Raw genomic sequence first — 20,104 nt, 5'->3', positions numbered from 1 at the left:
CATCAATAGATACATAAGGAAGCTATTTGTGACATTTTCAAAGTCTCTCGCTTAGAGTCTCAAAAATTGAAAACTAATGTTGATGACCATTACAGCATTTCCACTTTCTATATTCAAGGTACTCACAATACTTACAATGACCATCTTAAGAAAAGATTCGAAAAACTTTCTTCAAACTGCTTTGAAGCTATGATATAATTGTGAAGTTCTTTTTCTAAAAAAACATGGCATTTTTCTCTTAAATTAAGAAAAAATTACAAATGAAGAAAGAAAAATGAAAATTGTTAGTAGTAAAAAGGAGGAAAGTGACATACACTTTTAGATACATTTTAAACACCCTTCACCACATAGCCACACACAAAACATATTCGGTGCTCTTGGCTTTGTACGCGCATTGGTAAACTAATCGAAATCAAATTGATGTGCGGGTAAGTGTCTCGATTGCGGTCAATATTGCAATTACCTTTTGGATTCTTCTTCACTATTAAATCTTTTTCTGCTTTATGTGTCGGTTTTGTTTTCCTAGCTTGTGTCCATACATTAATACATATATATAAATGTGTGTGTACTTTTCAACGCAATCTTGTTCATTTTTAAACTTGATGTTATGTCTTCAAGTAAAAGGCTTTCGATAGTTTCTGCATAGTTATATCGGTTCAGAATCTTACGCTAACTGAGCATAGGCATTCCAACTATTAAATGTGACGACTTGTGGTCCAATTTCTGGATTTTGTTGCTTCGTGACAATACGTTTCATTGTTTGCCGATGGAAACGATCCGACGATGGCATAAAAATCGATTATACGCCTAAAAATCCATAGACCGTATTTGATTGTATTGGATTAAGTAAGATTTGTGAAACAAGTTGTCGTACTCCTATAATGTTTTTTTAACTGGGTTTATGCATACAGGCATTTTTCAGAAGGGATGGTGGAATCCGACAATTATTAACTCTTTCGAGCTAATTTTTGGGTTTTTCTATATTAACAGGTACATCAAACACGTAATACGATTACACCTCTCCAAAGAATCCTAGACAAATGAAAACATTATAGCCGGAATAGGCCGACTTCTAAATATACTACACCACATTGTCTAACACGATTCTTATTTTTGCCGTAGAATACAAAAATGATACTTTGTTTTTATATGAACTTACTATTATAGAACTGCACATTAAAAATCAGACCTCTTTGCAAATAAAGATTTATGGTCATGCCCACGAAGTTCACAATTTCAGCACGCTTAATGTTTATATCAAACAGCTATTATGGATCAATTTTCATCATAGCATGAAAACTTAAACTTTTCTCACCTAAAAAGCGCAAAAATTTTGGAAAAGATGCTTATATAAGATTCAAAAAATAAGCCAAGGTGGTTCAAATTTAGTACAGTTCATCTTTTTGATCACAAATTACCATTACGATCTAATTTTAATCATGAACAATTGAAAATTTTATCTTCTGTCAAATGAACTTCAGTTTTGTTTTTGAGTGAGAGGATGTTCAAAAAAAATTTACGGCCTATAGATGGAATCCAAAAAAAAGAGACCGGCACAAATTGCGCACTGCCAAAATGCACGGATATAGAGGAAGATGTGTAAGACGCCCTAGTCCCCTGAAACATGGAACACATGTGTATGGAAACAGTTTAAATAAGACTCAACGAAACACTGATGATGGAGATGATTAGTATTAGCAATGTCTGGGGCATCATAGATGCGTTTGTTAGAAAAGTACTCCAAGAACTAAGACATCTGAAGAGGCAGTGAATAGAGAGAAGCGAAAAAGGGAGTCTACTAAGGTATCACCACTAACGCACAAATTGCAGCTAGAATCTCTGAAGTAATATCAAACGGTGGTCCGACGATGGAAAGGGGCAATGGTACTGTGCACGGGAGTAAGTCCCGTACATATGTGCAATGGATTGCGTATCATGCATGCTATTGCTCGCATTGCGAAAAATATATATATAATTACATAACAAGAACCAATCAATATGTATGTGATCACCCTACTTGTGGCTATGAAATAACTCCTTCCAGCTGAGTAAATATTAGCTTTTTGCTAAAGTCGAGCTAATGGTAGATTTAAGAAAAGTCAAGCCAACCCACCCCCAATAACATATAACTTTATTCTTTCTATTTTTAAATAATTTCAAATTTATAGACTATTAAATTTATAATTTTTTAAATATTAAAGTAAACCAAAAGTTTTTCACATCGTTTCGGAGAGAATGGCCTGGATATAGTTTGCAAGTACAAAAATTGAAACTAAATACAATTTTTTTTTTTTATAAATCAAAATTTGCTTGACACAGATATTGCTCCGGGAGAATTACACTGCAATTTTAGTAAAGTCGATGGTGACGCTTGGTCGCCAGCATTTTCGTAAGTAAGCTCTTATATTTAAAAATGTTAAAGAAAATAAACCCCTTTAAATACCTGCATTTCTGCACAGTTCATATATCGAGAAATTTATATTTATTTACTTTCAATTAACAGAAAAAAAAAAAAAAATATTTTAAATTAAAATATTAGTATGCATTATTTTATAGTAAATGAAAGGAAGTATGTTATAAAATTCCTGTTTGAGTGGATTTATGCAGAATATATATAGAGTGTAAATAAATTTTATAAATGCGTCTAAAAGATTTTGTTCTTCCATTTTGGAAACGAAAGCCACAAATCAAATTTTACAAACTGCAGAATCTAAACGATTGTGTCAACAAATTGTACGGTTGCACACATACGTATACAATATGCAATCAACGTTGACTGGTGCTACTTCTTCTGTTTTCTTACTGACATCATTCTCTTCTAAATTGTCAAAACTTTAGTTTGGCTTGCTTAGCCACAAAAATCAGGGATATAAATATATATTTGCTTACATTTGCGCACATATAGATATGTTAGGTTGGCGGGAAAGTGCTGACGTTTTTTTTTTTTTTTTTATCTGTAGGTGTCAGACTAAAGCAAGCAAGTAGAGTTCGTCATGTGTGGTCTTATTTTATAGCGTGACTCTCGTAGGATGTATCCTCGAAATTGTCAGAAGCACAAAAGAAATTGGATGGTGAATGGCAGTGGATAAGGTATGAAGATGTAAATGATTTGAGGTGTCGCAGATGGTTTGCCTAAATTTCGTTCAACAGATTTCAATCTCAAAGAAAATCATCCACATGCACCGTAATGAAATTTTGCGGTACGTGCTGGATAATAACTTAAATCTAATCGTTTTGCAATTGCAAAAGAACCCGACACTGATCATTTGACTGCTCAGGTATACAGCAAGCATCTTCCAATTAGAATGATTCATTTAAAATACGATAAAACTTTTCCATCAACCTAATATGTTTACATACATTTTCACACACACACAAACACACACGTCGCTTGTGCGAATCTATGCGTATATAAACATATTCATATACAAATGTAAGGCTTTTCAGGAGAGGTGTGCCGGTACGCCCATCATAATATTACATAAAATTTCTTACTTAATTGAGAGAAACAATGAAATTTTTAGTTGAATTTATTAAAATGTATTTCGAATGGATATTCTCCTCTCAATTTTTATTTTTTACTTTTGTTTGTTATCCTTCGTAACTGATAAAATGTGTACACATCCCAAAAGTAGATAACTCTGCCAGAAACCGCATACAAACTGTTGAAGAAAAATTATAGTTACCAGGAGACATATATGAATAAATTCGAGTACGTATTAGCTTGTATGGGCATATCTGTGGGGCCTTTAGAGTGCGGTAAATGTAAGATAAACAAAAATGTATGTCTATGTGCATATTTGCGATGGTGAGTGAACGATTGCATATCTATATTGAACAACCGACCAAACAAACAAAAGTTTTTATTTGTTTATGTACGGTTTGCCTTTGATATGAACGCAACTTAATATCTATGCAGTATATTGGTTTATGGGTGCTGTACATACACACACACACACACACACATACTTACATATACATACATATATATATATATATATATAACTATAAGTATATATCCTTGAAATTTGTGTCTGTGTGTGTGTGTGTATTTACATGAGTATGCACATACGTCTGCGTGCACAAGTATTTACAAATAAAACTTCAAATAAATATTTTAAAATATAATTGAATTTAATTGAGAATGAAAATCTCAACAAATCATATAAACTTATTCATAAGCATATGCAAGTCTAAGTGGGCAGGGAGCAAATTGAAGACAAAGTTAAAAGTTTTCTAATAACTTTCTCTCTGCATTTGCAAATTATGTGGTTTCATAGTTTTTTTCTACAGAGAATTGAGTTTAAAGCAGATGAACTCAAATTCTCACAAAATATAATAATATTTAGGTAAATAAATCCCTTACTTGTATGCAACACTTTGGTAATATTTTAACAATTCTTAAAGCCTCAGTCCTAAAAAAGTAATGCTAATTACTATTACATATCACAATTTTAATCACATAATATTAAAAATTAAGCTTTCTGCCCTGTGAAGGCTCGCTTTTTATGGGAACCGTTCTATGGAAGAAGACTCAAAAAATTGCCCCATCCGATCAAACTTTTTTTTTGTATGTCGAAATATTAACACTCACAACATTTTAGCAATAAAACTTGAAAACTATAATTGTTGTCATATAACCATTGTGCCCGATTAATGACTACAAATATCGCGACGAGATCGTCGTACCTAGAAAGCAGAAAAAAGTTCTTTTTCCCCCCGTTTAATGGTTGTTTTCGAAGCCGCACAATAATTGTAAAATATTATAAGATGAACATGGCAGAGATATAATAGAAAAAGATTTGGTTCGGTACAAGTGTTAGCGCGTTTACCATTAAATTCGTGAAGCAACAAAAATGTATTTAAAATAAGAGATTATATGGAGAGTGGTGGCAAGAACAGTTCGTTTTAATCCGCTTGCAATACGATTCGCTTTCTTGAACCAAAACACCTTAGCGTATCACATTTCATTAACAAAAATTTCAAAATAGGGTAAACACAAAACCGTATCGACAGACACCAGACGAACACAGGGACAGACAATGGTTATAATAAAAGGTAAGGCTATTGAAAGGTTCTCTTGTTATGTGTGTTACATCCACGTAAACTTAATATGTCCTACACCAGAAGTGATGGACGTTATGAAAATGTAAGGAATATCATCAGACCAACTTTCTGCAAAAAAAAAGTATTGTTTGCGGTTAAAAAAAAAAATACATATACAGCATCATATTTTAGCAAAAGCAAAATGTTGAAAAAAATAAAACATTTTTTTGAATAGAAGGTGTATGGTATGAGAGTTGTGAAATTTTTGCTTTAGGCTGAGCTCTATTGTAAATGTGGTATTAGTAGAATACAAGTTAAAGCATTGTAATCGAGATATGTCGAACAATTACATAACCCATATATAAACCATAACTGAGTGTATTTATGCCCACTTCATCTATCCTAACCGAAAGTTAAAAATTTAATTAAAATTTTGAAACTACTCTGTTAAAAGATAAATTTGGACATTGGTTATAAAAACGATCAGTTTCAATCTATTTTCAATAGAGTTTGACCTTAGGAAAAAAACATCTCGGTGTAACAAAACCCATAAAGATATCTCAAAAACCTGAAGATAGCACAAAAAAATACCTTGGCAAACATGTTCAGACACCAGGCAGTATCTCTAATGGGATGGTGCACAAAGAAATTTTATTTTCTAAAATATTTCTTATCCACTTGCTTGTCGCCACAAATCGAGAATAATTTTTATGTACCGAACGCATCTTGCCTCCCTAGTATAAATGAAAAAACCGCATATGAATTTATTTCATCGCCTTTAAAGTAAAGTCTGCACACTCTCTACATCTACGTCAGTACTTTAGTGGTTCAGGGTTCTATACATTTTTACGCCCATCATCCATCATTTTGTCAAAACATTTTTAACGCCCAGAGAGAAATTTCAGAGATCCCCGAAAGTATACATTCTTCATCAGCTGTGAAGTTAAGAAAACCGAATGCACCAGTATATATATTTTATGGTACGACCACAAAAGTTCACCTAGCCTTCGAATAAGTTCTTGGCAAAAATGAAGAGAGCACTTAACACAACATAAAACAGAGTATATGCACCTATTAGTCGCTAACATCTGTTTTACAAAAGTTACCTATAACGATGATTCGAATAATTTTAGTGCTAGGAGCATTTGATTGCATTCTTTGATTATATGCAATTTTCACTGTTTCTTGCAATCAGATATTGTCTGTACGCAAGATGCATTGTAAAGTGTTTAGCCAGTTTTTGTTCATATGTAAAAAAGTTGATTGATAAATCATTGATTTATTGCCATCAGATGCCAGCCGAAGTGATTTAAAGCCTTTATTTAACTGGTATTGCCACTATTGGTGGCTTGAAAATTGCTGGCAATAGCTATTTTAGTATTTAGTATTTTGTAACAACAATTTTCAAATGACTCGTAATCAATATTTTGCTTACAGAGCTATTCTTGCATACGGTGCACATTTTGTGATGCCTTTCAACTCTTTCGGATATAAAATATAAACCACGCATACGTTTTTTGTTTTTTTTTTTTTTTTTTTTCGTATACATCACGGAAAGCAATAAGTACTTTTTGGGAAAGTGAAAACATTGTAGGCTTTACGCTCAAAATAAATATACATTGGGCATCACTTAAACATATGGTTACTTTCGATATACCTTAGTTTTTGATTTATTACACCATTTTATGCAGCCATTTAAATTTCTATTAACAAAAACAAAGTTAAAGAACTTGTTTTGATCCCATACTTAGCTTTAAGTTATTTTTATGTATTTCCAAGTTAGTTTTGCTTTAGTACTTAAGATAACGTTAGAATTTGACGTGAAAATGGAAAATATGTCAAATTTGAAATTCTATAACTAACTTCAAATGTAGCTGTTGGAACGATTGGCAACGACAATCTTTCAACAAATCTTTTGAAGGTACTTAGGAAGCGCAGGTAGCTAGGCCAGATTGTCTCAAAGCAGTGAAGTCAACCGTGCGAAAAATACCTCATGGTAAGGATGCCCTTAAATGAATGCCTGAGATAGAAACCGAATCGATTAAGTATAGGCGCATTGTCGCATAAAAAACGTACTCTTCAAGAGGAATTTACATAATAATGGTGTAGATTTTTAATAAAGTATACGTAGAGTTTTTACTGCAAACAAGTCTTTTAAAAGGAAAAATACTTCAAGCCAAAGCCGATATCATAACTTGTATAGGAATGTGATGCTAGGTTAGAAATATAAGTTTGGACTTAAAAATTAATAAAGAGAATTTTTTATGGTATAGAGAAGCTAAATGCATGCGGAAACAGGAAAAACATGTATTAGTTATTAAAACCTGTATTTCTGTGAGTAGAAAGCTTAAAATAAACCGACGTGTTTACTCCCGGCATTATTTCGCAACTCGTCCAATTTTGCGCTTCATAAGTTACACTAGTGCTGCCAGCAACTTTCAAATCTCAAGCTGAAAATGATTAAATATTTAAGATTCGAGAAGTGGTTCAATAGGTGCCGTAACTAGCAGAACATTTTAAAATTTGGGTTTTGCATTCATGATTTGTCCCAGATTTGCTTGCCCCTCGTTTATTATTCAAATTGTCCAGAATTGTTGCGATTCGCTTCATGAAAAGACAATTTGTTCCAATTTCAACATTGAAAATAGTTAACATCAGCTTATATTGATTGCTCTGATGAAATGCTTTCACTACTCAAGAATGATAATGTGCGAACGCTTTCGTACAATTAATTTTTCTCTACATATCAACCGCCAATTATATTTACGCGGCGGAAATGCGGCGAAACAGCGAATATCTTTTAAGTTGTTAGTACTAGTAGTTAGTTAGTGCTCCCTAAACTGATTGAATGGTCGGAAGGAGTTGTATCGTTTAATTCAATGAATGGGTGACTCTTTGTAATATTATCACCGTAGATTCGCAAGAAAGATTAAAACTATAATCCGGTTTATTGGAATGCCTAGCTAGCATATAGTATTTATTTTATAGCATTCAAGTTCATGAGGCGACTAATAAAACTTTTGAAAATGTAAATACATTCAAATGCAATGAAAACTGAACTGAAATTCGAACAGCATAGGTACACATGAACACTTTACGAAACACGCATTGCTCTATTTATTCAAGACATCTTTATACCAATAGCGAATAGCGAGGACGTTAGTAGTAGCACGTTACACTATTTAGTCAGTCATTTTTGTGGTTATGTAAAGCAGTGGTTGCTAACGGTGTGTAATTTTAAATGTTTTCTATTTCTATTACGGCTGCTGTTGCTATTTCTTCCTTCTTCATTTCTAACATTTTACTCGTTAACCTCATTATTGTCAGCATTGTTATCATCGCCATCAGCAGCCTTATCGTATATACACATATGTGCTTTCTTTTTATGCATAATTATGAAACAGTAATTATTGTCATTATTGCTTTAAGACACTTAATGAGTATAACGAGCGCTTCGAAAACCAAAACGCAACGTTGTATAAAATCAACTGTAATTTAAAGGAAACCGTTGTAACTACATACAGACGCTTAACAGATCTATGGTGCGTGATATTGTATAGAGTTATCTAAATGAATGTGAATGTAAGATTTAGTATGCATTAGTGTGTATGTATGTGTGTATGTGTGTATGTGTGTATGTGTGTATATATGTGTGTATGTATGTGTGCGTGCTTACTTAAGCAAGGGTAGATTGTTAATCGGCTTTAAGTGCAATTGAAAACCTCAGCTGAATCGTAAGTCGCAAATTTAGGTCTCTGCTGTATAATAATTGTGTGAGCAATTGAACATTATGTTACAATTTATATAATTATTGGAATATTTCGATATTGAGTATTGTTCTAATACATGCAATACGTAATAATTATAATTATGGCCAAAAAACACTTTTGCTATGTTGTAATATCTCTTTACCAGTTTTCCAATCCAGTTGATGATACGATATCGTAAACTGTGTAAATTGTATATAGCCACGAATATGAAAAACGTCTACGATGGATTTTAAAAAGTTAAAATTTTAATATATATTGATCCGATCTGCAAGAGCTGCCACTTTACTGACAGGAAATAGATATTAAACGGACAGCACTTTTTGAGCCAATACTTGTGTTTAAATGGTTTTTGTATACCCTGCACCCCTTACGGTACAAGGCTATATTAAGTTTGAGTGGGTCTACGTAACACCCATAAAGACTCAAGATAAACCCTTAAGCTAAGCTTGTTTCACCGTCTGTGCATCTTGTTATCATAATTTCAGCATACACGGCCCAATTTTTGACGTGCATTGATTATATAGTTGGGTACACGTACCCTTTGTTGGCCGAACGACAAACGCTATTGAAGATGGTTCTGGTCCGACCACTTTTTCGATCACTTCCTATATGAGGCTTCATTCTGGAATGTGTTTACAGTAGAATGTTGTAGGGTATCTCATGGTGGGCCAGGGCCCACTGCGTTGTTCCTCAGCAGCAAAAAGCAGCGTTTAATCAAGGCAACAGGTTTGGATTTTATTGGCATTATTTTAAAATCGCAAAAGTAAGCCCACTAAAGCTATTGTAACTCGTAACATAACCTATAATTGGAATAATATGATAATAACATATGATCGGAACGACAAGAAATTTTCACAGCTTTCATTGGAGGAGTGGGACTCCCAAAATACGTTATGAGGTTTTCTCTACAGAAAAACACTTACATAACAGTCCTGGCAATTATTAATTGAAATGCTACAGTTTAAATATCAAGGATGTAAATTAGATAGGTAGCCTTGATTTTTCATAACAAATGCAATGGAAATGAAAAAAAATGAATATAGAGCTTTTGATAAAGTTTTGAAATTTTAATAATTATTTATTTCAACAGAGAAATAGAGAGAGGGTCGTGCCAAAATCGATTTTCCTAGCCACACCGACAAAGTATTCATATAATGATGCTGTCTCGGAAGCATAGGTCTACAGTTGCAGTTGAATTTTTTGACGAATTTCATGCACCTTCTGTACGCAGCATAAAAATGATATTTCTTTGCCTAATTGTCGTACTATTAAACAACTGTGTAATTGTAAGATTAATTCTTCTGCAAGTTTTGCTTTGCTTAACCCACATATATGAAATTATTCCATGAAATCTTCGTCTCCAAAATAACTGCCAAATTATTATTGAGTTGTCCTTGAATATACGCATCTCTATCTTTACGTAGAGATTTCTTTTGAAAAGTAAATAAAAAATAACTAGTGTCCGGATTAAATAAATTCCACTCAATGAGTGCTTAAGATTTGACCTGCGTTTTATATAATCCATGGATAAATCAATTGTTGCATAAAAAAAATTTCCATAATAAAATACCTTGTGATTACTTCTACTATACTTATGTAAGCATTTCAAGATAAAATAATAACAATAAAAGCAAAAGGAATAAGAAATGTGGAAAGAAGAGGAAATGATGGATATTCAGCTAAGCACGAATTTTAAACACTCATCTTCTCGAAACATTATTTATTTTCTTTCCTTACGGGATTTAAGTTTAGATCGTTATTATTCTTACTTCCTTTTTGTATAACATATAGCAGATCGACAGTTGTAGATATTGGTTTTCCTGCTTTAAATTTTCACAAAAATTTTTCAAACTTTCAAGACTATTAAGGGGCAAAAGCTTGTGGCACCTTGGCATCATCATTATCTTTCTAGTGCAACGGATGACATATAACATTTAGAAAATCTTCGCTTGGCAATACAATAGAAAATTGTCAGTGCTATTGTGAGAGAAAACTGTGTTATTTTGTAACTGCTACACACCAACTTGAAGGATAAGTAAAACATGTGTGCTTTACACATTTTCTTCTTTTTTTTTTTTTGTAAATTGTACAAATATTGCTTGCTGCTATATACAACGTGGCCAAAAATTGTCCATATCTTTAGAGACGATTTCAAAATGTTCAGATAACGGAAATAACTCTTTGCAATGGGATTTCGGTATAGCGGAAGGGTCTCCTATATTACATGTTCAACGATCGTGCGGAGCAACGGCTGTTCCTTTGTTAACAAAATATATGAAAGTTTATAAGACAGAACTAAATTACAAGTCTAGAGCCGGAATATTTGATTTATTTTTTAATAAATTCTTGGTTTTTCTGATAATTACTTACGCATTGTCTAAGCCCCAAAAAGGAAATACTTGCAGCTGTGGCTGCTGACTGGAATGAAAATGCGAGTAAAAGAGGGTCATCTGTAATCATTACGGAAAATCGACATTTTCAAGAGACATTTCTTTTATGCAGTAATTGTGGCATTAAGAATTTCACTAACATCAACCCAGATAAGCCGTATAGACGAATAAATGAGAGTAGAGTGTTCAAATGTTAGTGTGATAGAGCCTAATTTGCTATAGCTACAGTGAGTGGCTCAATCGGTGGACACTTACCAATCGATCGCACACACAAGGCTATGGTCATTCCCAGTCCCCATCTCCTGCTATTCTTCTTTCCAAATTTCAGCGTATCATACGTAAGAGGAGCAGAGAAATAAAGAGTCCTAAGGCCTAAGGATTGTGTTAAACGTGTAAATGTTTTTTGGAGTTTGCAATGCTTACTTGTAGGTGTTGCGAACGCAATATAAAAATAAATTTACCTACTCAGTCAGTGCCGAGCGTAAGAAACAAATTACAGAAAAGACCCCTTAACACACCATTGTTATCGGATAGTCGCAAGCGGTGTTTTTATATTATGGTACTTTCCTTATTCTATATGCAATTGTATAATAAAAATAATGAGCATATAATTTTTACTTCAATTTCTTCAATTGGCTTAAGTTGGTATTCTTTCTTTTTATACAACGCATACAAACACGAAGAAAAAAAGTTGAAGTGTTTTGTCCGTGCAACCCAGTGTTGTATTATTTACTAGGGGCTTTTTCTTCATTATTTTTTCTTTTCCATTTTCTTTGACAATTGTTATTATTGTATCTGAGAATATATATATATATATATATATATGAAATGCAAGAGTACTTTACTGTTTCTTATTTAGAAACTTTTTTCTTGAAATCATACTTAAAGTTTACTTCACATATTCAGTTGTAGGTATAAACGTATAAATATTCACACATAAATGTTCTGGACACATTTTCTTTTTTTCTTTTTTTTTATTAGTCATTTAGACGGAAGTCGAACATATTTGCGAAAGGGCCACTTAACAGTTGCCGTTACATTTCATTCATGTATATATATTTTTTCCTATATTTTTTGTTTTACTCTCATCTTGCCGTGCCTTTTCTTTCGTTTTTTTATAATTCCGTTTTATATATACATACGCAACAACACTTAATATGGCCTAAGCGTGGTAGGATATGGATGTGGAGTGCACTCTACATTTGCCATTTTGATGTTGAAAAAACAGGAAATGCATTTGGACATTTATTATTGTTGAAAGGCATGCAAAAGCACATACACATGCAGACATAATGTCGTGTGTAGGCGGATTGTAAGATATCGTGCAGATCTTCATGTACACGTATATGTGCATATACGAGAAAACAAACTATAAAAAAGGAGGAAAAAAATTTATGAAATTTGTATAGTCGTTTAAATGAATTTCTATCCATGTGCGTACACACACCATATTATCACTAACTAGGAAAGTGACCTAAGTCAAAAACTAAAAGAAACGATTGCTTTAATATATATATATTGCATTGTATCTGGAAACGTGGTTTCTATTCATTTATAAACAGTATAAGCATTAGATTGAATTTTATTGTCTCTACTGAATGCAGAATAAGATCCAAGCCTTCTAAACCTTCTTTTCTCCCTTTAAAGAACTCTCAACGAACAAGTAAATACCTTTAAGCTGTTCCACAACTCTCGCTGATTTAAACTGAAAATGCATTTTACAACAATAAAGTGCATTTATCAATTAAATGATTCTCACATTTGTCGGTATTTATAGCTCGTATTAGTTTAAGGTAAACGGCACTAGTTTTTATGTGAGTTCGTAGATATAATAAAGAATATCAAAAATATTTCGAAAGTCTGTGACTTGATTCATTTTCGTAAAAAGTTTAGCCAACCAAGATTTACTAACAATTAACTCCTCCGCCTCCTTTTAAATGCTTTACTTAAATCTGGTTGGCTTTCTTAGCAATGAAAAGATGACCTCTAAGATTACTTAAATCAATCAAGAAAACTGTGTCAGCATTAGAGCAACATTTTACATATAATTTACCTTAAAAAGCATTGTCAGGTTCTCGCGTCTTCAGGTTGGTTTTCGAGGGGTTTTTTCTTAACAGCTATATCGCCGCATAATGAGGAGAATCGTCAGTTTTTAAACGTGGGCAGACTATCGTGAAGGTTTAACCCCACGGTGCCCGATGGCACATGGCAATGTACGGAGCCGAAAGCGGCGCGTTCGTTGCCGTGAGGACCGTTAGGCCCTCGAGTACCACACGAGGTACGTTAAGGTCGTCTCCCTCTCTAGTGAGAGCCAGGCACTATCTAAAGCCTCTGCCTTTCTCTGCGTAAGACACCCGATAGCGATGTAACCCCACATGAATGAAAGCTATTCTCGCGCTTTCGGGCTAACCACAGCCATCACGAAACTCCCGCTATGGGCCGTTTCCGCTGTCAGGCTTTGGAGGCTCCTGACCCCCGCCGTACCAGAACGAGGAAGACAAATTTTAAGATGAAATTATTAAAATGTCTCCCGTCGGAGACCCGTAGGTCCCATTCGACGCGAAGTCGGCATGACATAATTAATTAGAAGGAAACCAGTCTATACTGTGCGCAAGGACATACTTTTCTCACTAGGCGGAGCACGGCCTATATCAACCTCTTAATAGGAACAAAGATATTACCTTTCCGTCTATAAAGTTTTTAACGACAGTAACTCTTGGCATGAATGTCCTTTTCGCTGGAGCTCGCATATAAACTTATCGCAGTCTGTCTTTATATGAAAGGAGCCTCTCATTTGGATCCCCTTGAAGGCGATGTACGCCAACAAGGAATAACAATTGCTTCTGCACTGATTCAAGCTTCTCCCTAAGTAAGAAGGGAATTTACCAATTGAGAAAAAATATACGTAACAAACTATGGTTAGCTTTATTGCCCTCAGTTAAAGTTGGTTAGCAAGAGAAACTTAATATTATATGACTTAAACCACTTTCATTATCATCGCAACATATAAGGCGCTCATATACAATGTATGTTAAGTAAGATTTTCCTTGTCTATGGACACAAGTGTAATAAAGAAATAAAAAGTAAATTAATGTCAAACAAAAAAAAAAGAAAAAAAACAAAGAGAAGAAAAAACATATCAATTAGTGTCGTCGTTTATTATTATAAACAACTCAACTTACCACAGACACAGGCACGCAAACGTACACACAAAAAGGTTGTTAAGGTGACTAATGACTATATCTTAAAATATGCGGCGACTACGACTTTTTGTTTGGAAAACAAAACGGAACCCAACAATGTTATGCTTTTTCTACGATAATGCATGCATTCGAAAGCATGCAGACATGAATTAAACACGATCCACTGATATAGATTTTGTTGAAAAGATTATAAAGGACATGTAATAACGATGTTATTATAACTTCGTTCCTTGTTTTTCTCTTTGGCTCTGGCCAAATGCATACCTTTTTATTTTTAAATTCCGTTAGTGTGAGAGATTAATTTTAACTTACACATTATTTAGTATACTTGTAACACCATGCGCAGGATAGATATCAAGCTATTATTTTAACGAGTTCCTTATGCAAATCTTTCAAGGCTTACTCTTAAAAGGTATGAGTATGTACCAAATCTACGCAACGTTGGTTCGTGATATTTCAGGCCGAAGGTGAGCCAAATTAAACTCGAGTGTAAATCCCGAACCGAAATGCAACGAACCTCGGTACCTCTTGGTCCTTCGCATGATCCAAGCATAGTTGAAGTTCGTATACATCGCACATACTTGGGAATATCTGTTTATCTTCTTTGCAAAAATTTTAGTCTTCGTTTAGTTTAGCACCTGTGCGAAGAAACAAACAACTATGACAAACACCTGTCGCTTCTATGGTCAAGTTTTAATAAAAGCTTTTAAAAAGTAAGTAATGAACATTGTTTCTAGCTTTTCTTAATTCCAAGTCTAGAAATATCGGGTTGATCAATAAACTTTGTTCGCTTTTACAGCGAAACCATATTCATAGAATAGTTTTATGAATAAAATATACTTTACACCGTGATAGTACGAAGTGAAAGTTTTCTATAAGAACATCTGAAGAATCTATTTTATGCTAAGCAGATCGATACAGTCATCGCATTTGTAACGCGTATAAAGATTTCAAAAGTTTGTTAACATTAAAGAAACTTTTCTAAAATAATAAACAATAGGAAAACAATGAAATTATTCCTATAAGTGACGGATATCTTACAATACCGTTTGACTCCAAATACCCATAACTTTCCTAGGGTTTTTATTATGTTACTCACCTAAAAGATGGATTGCATTAAATTTGTATGTACATCGCAAAACCCAAAAATATCTAATAGAAGCTATTACTTATAACTTTAAGAGTTTTATTTGACTTTAATTGACGTCTGTCCAACCTTCCATCTTTTACTAAAACTCTCGCGATCAAAAAATTTCGCAAAGAATTCTGAAACTCTACGATCGGTTCTTTGATTGAAATTGAAATTGACTGATGCTATGTCAAATGTGATATTGAAAACCCTCCCCGAAATTGTCAATAATTTTAAATGATTCAAAATTGTTGAATAATGTATCACTCAATAACATGGTAGGATATGGTATAGACATCGTCACTATTGATGAATCCGTCTAATTTTTAAATGGTAACAACATTCAAACGAAATGTTTCAAAATTTCATGAGACAGTGTAGCGAGGCCCTACGAAAATTCATAGCAAGAATTAATGTTCATCCAAAGGCGTACATACCTTTCTTGCTTACTTGTAACTTGTAACTTCTTTGGCGGTTTCAGAATAGACTTCGAAACACAAATGTATTGTAAAATGAAAGTCCAGTTATCTTTCTTTCATAGCACATATGGTTAGACTTGTATTTTCTAAAAAATATCATCTCACATATATAAAAGGCTACGATCGCGTTATCATATCGCATTCTTATCAAGTCTTTTTAACCGTTGACTAAACAATTAATTAATTAATAATTATTGAAATGAAAACAATGAAAATTTTTTTTATAGTATTAAACATTTTAGTCCTTAGCTTGGCGCTGAATTACAAGAAATATTGTCGTTTGTGCTCAAATCACGTAGCGTGCCAGAACTCCGGTGTTAGTATTATAAAAAGAAAAGTGTATCCGTTTTTTTCCTTTTAATGAGATTTTTTCCCAAAAGAAATTTCATACCGATTGTCCTCAAGACAGACGATTGCTGGAAATGACAAGTGAAGTACGCGAACTCATCGTTGATTATCACAATCGACAACGTAGTTGGGTGGCTGCCGGTAAATATGGTATGCTCAAAACAGCTTGCCGTATGGGCACAATGCAATGGGATGATGAATTGGCTTTGCTGGCTGAATATAACGTTAAACGGTGCGCGGTTAAACGTGATAATTGCCTTAAGACCCTGAGGTTTCCATCTCCTGGTCAAAATATAGGTTTTTCTACATCGCTAGGGGTGCGTCCGCTCAAAGAAAGTTTGGAGGTGATTTTAAAAAAATGGTATAGAGAAATCGAAAAAGTTCATCCAGGAATTATTGATTCCTATAACGAAAATATGCAGTAAGTTTCAATTTACTTATAAATTTTCTGTTATAAAAAAAAAAAAAAAAAAACAACACTCGTTGTTCTTATATTCATAGAACTTACAGTTTAGTAATAGTGAACGATCATAATGTACGAGTGGGTTGTGCTGCGAGCGATTACACAGTATACCATGAAAGTGAATACAAGTTGTGCACTTTGCTCACTTGTAATTACGCCACTAGTAATAAAAAAGGAGCTCCAGTTTACGATGCCAATTGTACTAAGTCTGCTGTAAAATGTCTAAGTGATTCTAGAAGTAAAATTTTGGGCTTATGCCCAGCCGATGAAAAATACATTATAAATACTTGTCCCAGCAATGAAGACTTGTAATAAAAGTTTGAATTGAAAATAAAAGAAATTGTTTATATGCACCACGAAGCTCTTGATATATTGAAAGGTACAATCTTTCTTCCTATTTTCTCAAGTTCCGACGTTTTTGCTTATCGTATTTTTGCTTCAAATGTTTTTTCATCCCAAGGTTGTCTATTTCTAAATTCTTCGATTTAAAAATTTCATGATAATTTTAGGGAAGTTCTTGCTTCCAGCACTTAATCTACGATACTATTGAAATATAATTTCTAATGTTTGTTTTTGCGTCGTAACATTAGTCACAAATACAATCCTGCAGAACGTAGGATTGAATCAGTATCGGCAGAATCTTCGTTAGTTGTTACGCACGCACCATAGCAGCAGCAACGACCACAGCAATAAATTTCATTAAATGCATTTTTCAGAGTTAACTTATCAAATATAGGCTGAAGTAGATATTTTTATACAAGCCATACGTGGTTCTGAACTTCGAAATTCGGTGGAAGCTACGCAAAAACGGCTCGGCGACTGAAAGATTAAAAGAGTGCATATTATCTGCTGCTAGTAACTTTAAATCAAACGATGAAATTAAAGAATATTTAAAGCGTACCTGCAATATTAATTCGATAGAACGAACGTCGTTTCGATGAATTCTGGCGTACACATTACAGACTTTCAGAGACTTGCAATGTGCTTTTGATAATCATTTGAAAAATGTTTCGGAAATGATTGAAATCGATGAAAGTGTTGAGCGTGTAGATTGTTTGAGCCTGAACCTCTGCACTGGAGATATCGATAATGCAGGCGAAACTGTAAAGGCTGAATAACTTCACGTAGGTTCACGTAGCGTTTATGCTTGGGAATTTGTTCAACACAAGTGCAATAAATTGAAACGTATTTGTGACATTATCAGTGAAATACTTAGAAAACGTCAAGAAATTTTAAACAAGAATCGCGAACTCGTGAAAAACGCTGAAAATGGGAATGATGGTGCACTAATAACGTTGGATTATTCATGTTACAACGCATCTGCTGAATTGTCGGAAGAGATTCTACAAGAAATGCAAACATTTATAGCGTCAGCGTTTGATTTTGAACTACATACTCCGAGTGAATTTAAAAAGCGCCTTAGTATCTAAGAAGAAAAAGACTATAGGTAACGCAGCGTGCAGAATGGGTCAGAGCTTAAGCTCCCTGCCTGCTCGGTAAGCAGGTTTTATTTGTCCGTTTGTTCTTACAAGGCTTAAAGCGCGTGTACTTCTTTTAGCTGTAACCGCCTGTGGAGTGTCCGGGGAACAAGAATATGAATTCTTTAATAATTTTGGTGCTCTCACATATAGGACTTTGAACCAATAACATTTTATCTTTATATGTAGCTTGTAGTGGATGCATAAATGCATGGTAAACGATAAGGAATAACAAATCCAAAATATTTTACGATGCGCTTATTACACCGAAGATAAATATTTGGCAATTTTTCAATGATAGATATTCACGTGATTCTCTTTAAGATTAATGTAAACTTCTCACGCGTGGTTTATAAAAAGCTGCTTTAAAACTTTGCTAAAGAGAGAAATGCGATTCTATTTAACTTTTCTTTTTTTTTTTTTCTCATCTCTTATATTTGCCTCAGCAGCAAATCTAGCATGTATATGCGGCTTCGAAATAAATCTATCCACATCCAGTGCATTGTCATATATAAATTGTAAAAATGCATTTCATCAGTGAAAAAAGCGGTTACAATAAATTTGATTAAAAATCAAGCAGGAAAACAGGCACCGAGAGATAGATAAACGTGAACACACTATACCGCAACCGTGCTTGAATGTTTTTTTCATGGTTAAATTTGTTTCATTTTACCGGAATACTCTACTCTATTCCATTACGAGTGCATAACACAGGAGCACAAAAACACATGCATTCATTTAAGCGTACGCATGAATGTACATCATATAGAGGAATAACAAAAAATATAAATAGAAAAAAGAAATAAATAAATAAAAGGAGAATGCAAAAAAAAAAAAAAAGGCAAACTAAAAACGTATGTAAAAGTGAAAGAAATTGTGGGAAAAATAAAACAAATTTATAACAAAAACGTGACGTGGTTATTGATGCAGGCATAAAGCGAAATGTAAGTATGTATATGATCAACGTGCACACATGCACTGAACACTGAATTAACATACCACGAACAATATTGTACATGTGCATGCGTTTAGAAACATTCGAGAGATGTAAATAAATGTAATCTACACGCGAAGCACTAAATTCAAATATTGTTACTTATTACTCTCTTTCTCTCTTTGACGTCGGCCGTCTGACGTTTTTAAAGACACGTCTACAAAGCTATCGTGGAATATTGTAAAGGGGTTTTTACCTGCAAATGAAGCGAATTTCAAATCATACATTCAGTCACAAAACAATATATCCTAGAATCCAATGAACGAATGAATGAATATATTTTCCTTTTTAATTTACAATAGAGAACTGTCAGACTAGTAACCCTAGGATTTTTAATGTATTTTATAACAAAATTTGTATATATGTATGTATATCTGCTTCAGCTTAGTAAGTTGACAAAACGATTTAAGCCTGTGTGTGTGTGTCTGCTAATGCCACTCAGAATATTTACACAGCGCATTATCAGGCAACACCTAAACTATAAATAAAATACCACTCGAGCAGAAGTATGCGAAAGGAACGAACTCGTCTTCTTCTGTAGGAAAGTCTGTGCAAATATGAATTTTAGTATAAAACTCAAAGCATCGCAATATGAAAATTTTTAACGTTTACTAGAGAAATCCTTTTTCTTTTTTTTTTTTTTTTTTTTTTTTTATTATACGTATATACGTACATCCTACAACTTAGATATCTGTATATCTTACATAGTAAAACGAAGCACATAGGTATATATATATATATATGCAGCATTTACTGCTGTAAATGCAAAGATGAAATGCGTATCCTTGAAATGAACGTTAAAAT

At 33.5% G+C, this 20,104-nt stretch overlaps 1 protein-coding gene across 1 annotated transcript; it reads left to right on the top strand.

Annotated features, from left to right (window-relative positions):
• Window positions 1–13,417: 13,417 nt before the first annotated feature.
• LOC119635428 (antigen 5 like allergen Cul n 1-like) lies at window positions 13,418–17,140 on the top strand. The gene is made up of 4 exons (XM_038030235.1): window positions 13,418–13,484; window positions 16,260–16,333; window positions 16,398–16,786; window positions 16,867–17,140. The coding sequence occupies exons 1-4, from the start codon at window positions 13,418–13,420 to the stop codon at window positions 17,138–17,140; spliced, it is 804 nt and encodes a 267-aa protein (XP_037886163.1).
• The last annotated feature ends 2,964 nt before the right edge of the window (window positions 17,141–20,104 follow it).

This window comes from Glossina fuscipes, unplaced genomic scaffold (genome assembly GCF_014805625.2).
Source record: "Glossina fuscipes isolate IAEA_lab_2018 unplaced genomic scaffold, Yale_Gfus_2 26, whole genome shotgun sequence".
NCBI lineage: Eukaryota > Metazoa > Arthropoda > Insecta > Diptera > Glossinidae > Glossina > Glossina fuscipes.
Note: the sequence above shows the minus strand (reverse complement) of the source record. Positions and strands in the feature narration are given on the sequence as shown.

Bases quoted from the DNA above. Each gene is read 5' to 3' on its own strand.
- LOC119635428 (XM_038030235.1), top strand. From the start codon at position 13,418: ATGTACGGAGCCGAAAGCGGCGCGTTCGTTGCCGTGAGGACCGTTAGG. The intron at 16,334-16,397 runs GTTAGTATTATA...TTTTCCCAAAAG, and splicing joins TAGCGTGCCAGAACTCCGGT to AAATTTCATACCGATTGTCC. The intron at 16,787-16,866 runs GTAAGTTTCAAT...TTATATTCATAG, and splicing joins TCCTATAACGAAAATATGCA to AACTTACAGTTTAGTAATAG.